Source organism: Mus caroli, chromosome 9 (assembly GCF_900094665.2).
Source record: "Mus caroli chromosome 9, CAROLI_EIJ_v1.1, whole genome shotgun sequence".
Taxonomy (NCBI): domain Eukaryota; kingdom Metazoa; phylum Chordata; class Mammalia; order Rodentia; family Muridae; genus Mus; species Mus caroli.
Genome location: NC_034578.1, coordinates 18,889,597 through 18,899,493, shown reverse-complemented (window position 1 = coordinate 18,899,493; position 9,897 = coordinate 18,889,597). Strand labels below are relative to the sequence as shown.

Here is a 9,897-nt window from a genome sequence, read left to right as displayed (position 1 = left end):
CAGCCTGCTTACATACCAGTGTCCTTACAGACACTTTGTGTGTTCATTCCGACTAGGAAATCACCTTATCCTTGCAGCCCAATAGAGCAGACGCAGTGACTGTCTTGAGCGCTTCTTTTCCTTATTAAATAACCACATTCAAGTCTTACTGTGGAGTAGCAAACTTTTCAGTTTCTCTTAAAAAATAGAGAGAGAAATCATACATACAACCCTTGTTATAAATTCAGTCCAGTTATTGTTTGACAATACGATGCTTTATTAAACTTGAAACAGTTACTACATAAGAATCCTGTGAAAAAAATGGGCTATGAAATTATTTTACATCTGGATCCCTGTATTATAAAGTCTGTCCCCAAACTTTGTCACCTTGCTAAATCCTGACTATAAGCGCATGTGACTAAAGGCAGCAATCATTTCCTTGGGAAGAAAAGACAAATCTTGTCTTTCAGCTGACCTGTCTGTGACATCCCATGCCCTCCTAGCAACCAACAGCCCTGACCCCATCTTCACGCAGTCACCTCCAGGGATGAGCTTGGCACAGCACCGGGATGGGAGCACAGTGTCCAGACAGGGTCAGCCTCTGTAATGGCCTCTTCCTTCAACTCGTTAGCATTATTCCAGACTATTCCAAAACTCCTTGGAGGGCTGAGACTTCTGGGAAGGAGAAACAGAGAGGAGAAGAAACAGGTTTGAATATTGACAGAAATGGAGAAATGTCCCAGGCACCCTTACCAAGACCTAGATGTTAGAAAACAAGTCATTTTGCAAAACATTCTCCAACATGGCAGAAGGGGACCAGGGTCACTGTTTCCGACATTCCCTTACCAGGCGTGGGGGGCTCGGTCATGAGGTGCTTGTGGTTGGTAAACAGCTCTGTGGAGTCATCTAGTGACCTTTCCTCTAGGTCTGACTCTGGGATCGGAGTACAGCCACCTAAGTGAAAAATGCAAACAGTATTTTAAGCAATGGCTAAGGAAACATGCCTTTCCACACAGTGACCACAGCTTGGAAGTACACTGCACAATGACAATATATGACGTGCAGCTATCTTTGAGAGCAAACCAGAAAAGTTCTCTTAAATGTCTTGTTGTGGTGAAAGTCCATTTTTGACACTGAAGACATGGTCTCAGGATTTGAACTTGGTGGCAGTGACAACAGCATTAGCTTTTTGATTTCCTTGTTTTGTCAGAAATAATAAATCCTACATCAAATACAATACCCATAGCATAGCAACCTCTCTGCAGAAATTATCTTCCATATAGATCATCAAAAAAGATGAGATACGCCGGGCGTGGTGGCGCACGCCTTTAGTCCCAGCACTCGGGAGGCAGAGGCAGGCGGATTTCTGAGTTCGAGGCCAGCCTGGTCTACAAAGTGAGTGCCAGGACAGCCAGGGCTACACAGAGAAANTACAAAGTGAGTGCCAGGACAGCCAGGGCTACACAGAGAAACCCTGTCTCGAAAAACCCAAAAAAAAAAACCCAAAAAAAAAAAAAAAAAAAAAAGATGAGATACAGAGAGTGCACACCAGAAGAGAAAGAGCACCGCGTCCTGTGCAGAGAAAGGCAACTGGGCTTCTATGGTTGTGCCCCTGGTGGTCTTCTCTGGACTTCATTCTTTCCCAGAGTCCCACACCTACTAAGACAGACATCCCCCACTTTATAATGCAACAGAAAAGGCATGAAACACCTTGTGGAACATTTCAATATGAAAATGATTTGGGGATGAGCTGTTTTTCAAAGCTTGGATACAGCATTTCACCAGATCCATCAAAATCTTGTATGGGAAACTCAAAATCATTTGTGTTTCCTGACACCATCAGCCACATAGTCCATTTTGCTACTGCTTCCTGGAAGTGGACTAGCTCGTGTTTACCGTACATACACTTTTTTCCCAAAGCCTTTCTTCTCCTTAATGAAGTGTGATTTTTGAGTCCTTTCACACTGAGTCCAAAGCCTCAATACTTAACTTTGGTTTTATGTGTGAAAAGTTTTATGAAGCTCATGACATTTTGAGAAGACAGCATGAACAACTACCTTCACATCACTTTAGAAGAGAGGGCAGAGGCGAAATCCAGCTCTGATGGAAAAGGTACCTCGCCACCCACACCCCTGCATCCTCACTGAGAAACAAATAGGTGAGGGAAACAGAAGACAAAGGAGTTTCCAAGTTCATAAAATGAGAAGTTCCCTGGGAACCTTGGGATTTCCAGTCAGTGGGTGGGGCTGAATTGGCCTAGTTCTGTCTGCAAATAGCAAGGCCCCACCTGTGAGAACTAGGCTACTTTTTAGTCTCTTTCCAATACTAAGTAATGTTAGGAACCACTATTATTATGCATTTTTTAAGCTCCCCATGCATTATCTGTTAATCTCTGTATATCACACCAGGAGTAGATACTATTCTCACTTTAAGGATAGGAAAATGTGCTCACAACACCCAGAGGAAGCTCTACTCCCAGGTGCTCTAACATACCCAGGACCATAGGATCAGAAGTAAGGAGGATACAACATCTGTCCCAACAACACGGGGAGTAACTGGGACCAGTGGGATCCAGGAACACAGGAACCCTGCCTGATCGGTGGCCCAGGTTCCTTCCAGGCTGTGTTATCTTGGGTGCAAACTCCTTAGCCAGTCCCACAATATCCAGAGAAAGCTCCATTCCCAGGTGCTCCAACATGTCCGGGATCACAGAATCACGGGAGCTTGGTCACAGTAGAATCTCAGGGCCCCAGAGGCAACTTCACTCCCAGGAATTCTGACACACCCAGGATCTCAGGATCACAGGATCCGGGAATCACAGGATCACAGAGGCAGCTGGACTCTGAGAAGTTCTGACACAACTAGGATCACAGGAAGGACAGGCTCCAGTCAGATATAGTGAGGGCAGGTAGAACTAGGGATAATCAGATGGCAGGAGGCAAGCACAAGAATATAAGCAACAGAAACCAAGGTTACTTGGCATCATCAGAACCCAGTTCTCCCACCATAGCAAGTCCTGGATACACCATTACACTGGAAAAGCAAGATTCATATCTAAAATAATAGATGATAATAGAGTACTTTAAGAAGTACATAAATAACTCCCTTAAGAAAATACAGGAGAACACAGGTAAATAGGCAGAAGCCCTTAAATAGGAAATGCAAAAATCCCTTAAAGAACTATAGGAAAACACAATCAAACAGGCAAAGGAAATGAACAAAACTATCCACATCTAAAAATGGACATAGAAACAATTAAAAAAATCACAAAGGGAGACAACCATGAAGATAGAAAACCTACAAAAGAAGTCAGGAGTCATAGATGCAAGCATCACCAACAGAATACAAGAGAGCGAAGAGAGAATCTCAGATACAGAAAATAACATAGAAAACATTGACATATCAGTCAAAAAATGCAAAATGCAAAAAGCTCCTAACCCAGGAGCAAAACATCCAGGAAATCCAGGATACAATGAGCAGACCAAACCTAAGTATAATAGGTATAGAAGAGAGTGAAGATTCCCAACTTAAAGGGACAGTAAATATCTACAACAAAATGAACATACAAGAAGCCTACAGAACTCCAAATAGACTGGACCAGAAAAGACATTCCTCCCATCACATAATAGTCAAAACACCAAATGCCCGAAATAAAGAAAGAATATTAAAAGCAGTAAGGGAAAAAAGTCAAGTAACATATAAAGGCAGACCTATCAGAATTACACCAGACTTCTCACCAGAGACTATGAAAGCCAGAAGATCCTGGACAGATGTTATACAGACCCCAAGAGAACACAAATGCCAGCCCAGGCTACTATACCCAGCAAAACTCTCAATTATCATAGATGGAAAAACCAAAGTATTCCATGACAAAACCAAATTTACATAATATCTTTCCCCAAATGCAGCCCTTCAAAGGATAATAGATGGAAACCACCAACACAAGGAGGGAAACTACACCCTAGGAAAAGTAAGAAAATAATCTTTCAAGAAACCCAAAAGAAGATAGCCACACAAGTGTAACTCCACCTCTAACAACAAAAATAACAGAAAGCAACACTCACTTTCCCTTAATATCTCTTAACATCAATGGACTCAATTTCCCAATAAAAAGACATAGACTGCAGACTAGCTACGTCAGGGACAAAGACAGACACTACCTCAGAGTAAAGGGTTGGAAAACAATTTTCCAAGCAAATGGTCCCAAGAAACAAGCTGGAGTAGCCATTATTCACCTCAATACGTCAAATGACCCCTCCACAAAATGGTATTCAAGTGGAAAAGACATGATATCAATCTGCATTTAGGTGCAGCAGATTCTAGTCAAAACATTCCAGGTCTCAAGTAATTGTGGAAACCTGAGTATATAATGTTCTCCATGACTTTTGCAGTCCTGGGATGGAATGAGGGCAGTCTTCAAGTTACCCATGCTTCCCAAAACTAATTTGGAATATCTATGGTATCTACCCTGGAATTGACTGAAGTAAGCACATTGGAGCTTTTTTGTCAGATGCTGAAAATCTAGAGAAGAAAACCAAATAGCAACATTATATAACAATTTATAGTTATGGAATTAGACCAGATTTTCAAAGCACTCTTATAAAGATTGCATTTGTTTCTCCTCCAACTCCTTCACCCTTTCTAAGACAACCATATACATCCAATACCCATTCTATGGGTGAATACAGTAAGACTCAAAGAATTTAAGAGTGAGTCCTGAGATTCCTAACTGTGGAAGAAGAGGACAAATGGGTACAATGTCGGATTGAAAGTAAGACTGACTTAAAAATCAATGATGCAATAGAAACAGATGTATAAAAGTTGGGGCCTTAGACAGATGCACTTAGAACTTAAAATGAGCAGCATGCATAGACACAGATACTTATCTAGGGCTAATTGGCTCTTCTGCATCTTTTGTTGTTCCATATCAATATGAGGATTTTCTTTTTATTTATGTCAAGAATGAGGGGAGAATGTTTATTGTGATTTCATTAAATTAGTAAATTGTTTTGGTAGGAGGGCCTTTTTTCACAATGTTCATTCTACCAAGCTGTATGCTTGGTAGGTCTTCAAATTCGATTATGTTTCTCAATCTCTTTCTTCACACATTTAAAGTCTTTATTGTAGAGGATTTATACCTCTTTTGTTATGTATATTCTAAATATTTTATTTGAGAACTGGGAAGAGGAGTGTGTCCATGATCTCTTTCTTAGCATGCTTGTTACTCATGTATTAAGGCTGGTAAATTTTGTTAAGTCAATTATGTATAACACTTTGCTGAAATTATTGATAATTTCTACAATTTTTCTAGTCAAATTCTGGGAACATTGGGTATAAGATAATATAATTTCCATTGAAAATAATTTGACTTCATATTTTCCCATTTGTATCCCTTCTCTTGCCTTATTGCTCCAGCTAATACTTCAATCATGCTATGGCTGAGCAGTAGGGATAGTGAACAGTCCTCTCCCACTCCTGATTTTAATGGGGCTTATTAATGGTTTCATTCATTTAGGATGATATTGGTGATGGGTTTGTCATACATAACTTTTATTATGTTGGAATATGTTTCCTACTTGTTTTAGGGCTTTTATTATGAAGGCATGTTGAATCTTATCAAAGACTTTTTCTTTTTTGGCTTCTATTGAGATGATTATATGATTCTTGTATTTTTGTGATTGTATTTGGTTTATTACATTTATTTCTTATATGTTAAAAATGAAAAAACAGCCGGGCGTTGGTGGCGCACGCCTTTAATCCCAGCACTCGGGAGGCAGAGGCAGGCGGATTTCTGAGTTCGAGGCCAGCCTGGTCTACAAAGGGAGTTCCAGGACAGCCAGGGCTATACAGAGAAACCCTGTCTCGAAAAACAAAAAAAAAAAAAAAACAAACAAACAAACAAAAAAAACAAACAAAAAAAAAAAGAAAAAACAATGATCAGTAAAAAAGAGAGAAAAAGAAAGAAAATAAAGTAAAATAAATAATAAATAAAAAAGAAAGTTACCGAGGGGGGCAGGAAAAGGATAGGAAAACCTAGGTCTCATGAGATTAAGTAAATTGCCAAGGTCACACAAGTCTGCACTGGTTGGCCTTTTGGAGAAGCCTATGAGATAGCTCTTCTGCCTTGTTTACTTCCTCTAATTTAGGTAGAGAAAGCAAAGCAAGTGACAGTACTGAGCAGGGCTTGGGACACTAGTAAGACCAGTGTCAGGGAAGAGCAGGCATGCTGGTTACACTTACTCCCCATTGAAGGACCACTGTCCCCAAAGAGAAAGGCAAAGGCCAGTCTCCGCTGTAGACTCACAAATCAGTGACTTTTCCATCTCCAAGACAGACAAGGTCAGAAGAAAGAGAGACCAGGAGTGACACTCATGCAATTACCTTCACAAACAAGCTAACTGCAGGTGTGGCAAAGCCACGCCTCTAGTAGGTGGGAAACTGCACAATATCTGCTGTGTGGATGAGAGATGCAAGTTTACATGGATGAGTTACTGCCCCCTCTGGCTTCTGGCTCACTCTCTATGAGTCAAAGCTACAGCTGAGAACTTACGAAGTATCCTGGCTCTTTGTCACATAGGCACAAGAAGAAAAGTCACTGGCTACAGATAAACAACAACCAACATCACTTCTTCTGTGCCAAATGCTCTGCCCTCCTGATGCTGAAATAGGCAGTGACTATGTCTAGTTCCTATTGATCCCTCAGAACTTCCCATTTTCTGACCAGACACATGAAGGGGCTGACCAGTCACTTGTTCTAACAATACAGGTCATTTGTACCTCCATGTAGCCAGACTGCCCAACCAAGGCCTGAATCCCTCCTTGCCTTGGGCTCTATTTTATTATAAAACTAACTGATACTGGAAATAGTTATAAAAACCAAGTCTTCAAAATGAAACTTTGAAGTAGAAATGGCCACTCATCTGTAAGTGCTACATCCACTCCAGTAGTGACAAGCGCGACAGGCCCCGAAAACCTGGGTATTGTCCCCAGGCGAAAAGTTCACGGAAACTTAGTTTCCTGGAATCATGGCATCCTGTATAAAGAATGTTCCAATGTCCTTGCTTTAGTTGGTAAACAGATCTGTGTGCTTTCCCTTAATATTGCTTTATTACAAGTGCTCCTAAGGATTGATATTTTGACATATACCTAAGTTAGATTCTAGGCAGTCCTTGATCCGACCCTGGGCACGGATAGCTAAGTCACTGCCCTACACAGAAATTTACCATTATCTAGGAAGAAGGAAGTTTGTGACCTAAGGAGGAACCAGAGTAGATACTTAGAACTATAGATAGCCGAGTTACTCCCATATACAAGTATTTACAATGGCCTAGGGGGATGGTGGACTATACAATAGACTAGAGTAGTAACTATGGCAAGGGCCACTGGCTTCTAAGATTAAGTGGACCTTAGGTGGAGCTGTTTTTGATCCCAGTTGTTACCATTGAATTTTATCCCAGTTGGTTCCTGCCAGTCCTTCCCTGTTTGCATTCCTCTGTTTTGTGTAAGAATCCAGTAACCTCATTGTACCTTGCTGTTGTGTCACCTAACTTCCCTATTTTCTTCTGTATAAAAAGTTTGATGCTTGATTTAACATTACATTCATATCCACACTCCCTTGTGTCGAGTCTGTTTGTCACTCCCAATTCCCGCAGACTCTATGCCCATCTGCCAGAACCCCTGATTCCCACGGATTGAGTGGGGCCGATTAGGCCCGGTCCGTGGCATGTAAGAATGAGGGGCTCCATGTCTGGCTGCTAAAGGGGATGGTAATCACCCTGGTATTCAATTACTCATCCACAGTTAATGGAGGTGGGCATGCAGAGGTCAAGATGGAGACCAAGCTGCTGGGGCATGGAAATAGCTATAGTGCTAAGGATCCCACATGGAGCAGCTGATTCTGTGGACCAGACAACTTGCAAAAGGAAAATGGCAGGCTCAGTGAAGTTAATAGGTCAAGTAAGTTAAACACAGAAGGTCAGACACCCTCCTGGTCTCACTAGTCTAAGTGAGGTCATCTTACCATCTTACCAACACCAGAAGAAACACCTAGGATCTGGTTACAAATTCAGAATCCCAAGAACAAATCCCATACCAAATTCAACCCCAATGCTGCACAAGACAGATGAGTTTATCTGGTGAGATTTTTGTTCAGAGATTCTGTATATATATTTGTTAAGATATTAAAAGTAAGCAATAAAAAGAGAAAAATAAGACATAAAACTTTCAAACTAAGAGACCCTCTGAAGCTCATCCATGGAAGTGAAGCCTGGGTCCCATGGACACCAACTGACATACCCTTGGCTTACAGCCCATTCCATAGGAGAAAGTTAAACACACACACACACACACAGCTGTCTGGAATCATCCAGACACAAACAGTGTGTGTGACAGGAGCCAATGAACTGGCAGGTTCAGCAGGAACTGGGGATTCCTGACCCATGACCAGGTAAGGAGCTCCAGGAGGGTAGGAGCTCACCAGTCCTGTGGACCTACTGGTACTCTGTGCAATGTGACATATCAATTCACTCTTTCTATCATCAAATAACCCAACTGAAAAGAGCTCCTTCTCCCACCACTGTGAACGGATGTTAACTACATCACTAGCAATTTGCCCTTTTCTGATGATTCTCCAATTCTCTCTTCTCTAAAGTTTCCTCCATCTTCTCTACCACATCCCCAGCCCCCAGGCCATATTTTTAACTTCTTCAGTAAAGGAAATTTGGAATGGGGTTGAACCAGAAGGAACTTAGAAATAAAGACATCAACTTATGATGGTACAAAAAAATCAATGAATATTCAGCAGAAACTATATACAGATTTTTAGAGTTACAAACATATTTATTTTATGTATGTGGTGGAGTGCAGTGTGTGTGCCAGGATGAGCAATATGTGGAGGTCGGAGGGCAAATCACATGTGTTGGTCTTCTCTGGCCAACAATCGGGTCCCAAGGGTTGAATCCATGTTGTCAGGCTTGATTCATGTATTCATCATGAATCAAGTAAGTAACTTGCTGAGGCATCTTGCCAGCCCCACTTAGAATTCTGAGTTTTGTTCTCTGTCCAGATTGGGGTATACAGCATCATCCTGTCTTGATGCTCGGCAGTAGCAGCAAGCTTCAGATCTCAGTCAACCATTCCCTCCCAAGAGAAAATGTCAGAGACAATGCACTGTTCTGCAGAGCTCTGAGTCTTGGGAGGTTAAGTAGCTTAAATATCCATTTATGAAAATTTCAACTTCAACAAGCTTATCAGGATGGACCCCCATCATATGCCATCTGTATTTTCCTTTTTTTGGCTTTGGTTTTTCCATTCCCAGGCTCAAGGAGGTGATGGATCTGAGGGCCACACTCAGGGCAGGGGTGGGGCAAAGATTGAAAGGAAAGACACAGTTGTAACTAGCCCAGGAGCAGCAGCAGCCCAAGGTTAAGTCCCAAGGCATAGAAGACAGGACATGGGACACAGGAAGTACTGAGCAACAGGAGTGGCAGACTCTACCACAGAGTCCTGGACTTGGACTCTGCTATAGACTGGGGCAGCCACTGTGCCCTTATTTTTGAGCTCTGTTTATGTGCCTTTGAAGGGGGAAGGGTGGAACAGGTAGGTAATAACAAGATTGAATTTGTAAATCTTGCTATTTAAGAAATTGACATTTCTTGTATCCTGCCTTGATGCTGCAGTGGGCTACCAACCTTGTTGGAAAAATCTTAATTTATGAAGTGAAATTGAGAGATTATGTCATTTGCAAAGGTCAGACAGAAAATCTATACAGCTGAAGCCTAGCTCTCAACTGCATCAGCATTTCTCAAAAATACTTTTCAATTTTCCTATCTAAACCAATACTTTTAAAAATTATTTTTGTTTTGTTTGGTTTGGGGGGGTTGTTTTGTTTTTTGTTTTTTGTTTGTTTTTTGTTTGGTT

At 41.5% G+C, this 9,897-nt stretch overlaps 1 protein-coding gene across 8 annotated transcripts in view; it reads right to left on the bottom strand.

Moving 5' to 3' along the window:
- Window positions 1–226: 226 nt before the first annotated feature.
- Window positions 227–9,897, bottom strand: part of Bbs9 (Bardet-Biedl syndrome 9) — a 406,692-nt gene continuing 397,021 nt past the window's right edge. For 7 of the 8 annotated variants that reach the window (XM_029481549.1, XM_029481548.1, XM_021173327.2 and 4 more), the window contains 2 exons: window positions 826–933; window positions 227–654 (listed from right to left, as the gene is read on the bottom strand). In XM_029481549.1, coding sequence (XP_029337409.1) covers window positions 623–654; window positions 826–933 — 140 coding nt within the window. In that variant the 3' untranslated portion in view covers window positions 227–622. The remainder of the gene's footprint in view (window positions 655–825; window positions 934–9,897) is intronic. The other variant, XM_021173325.2, reaches the window with a different exon arrangement.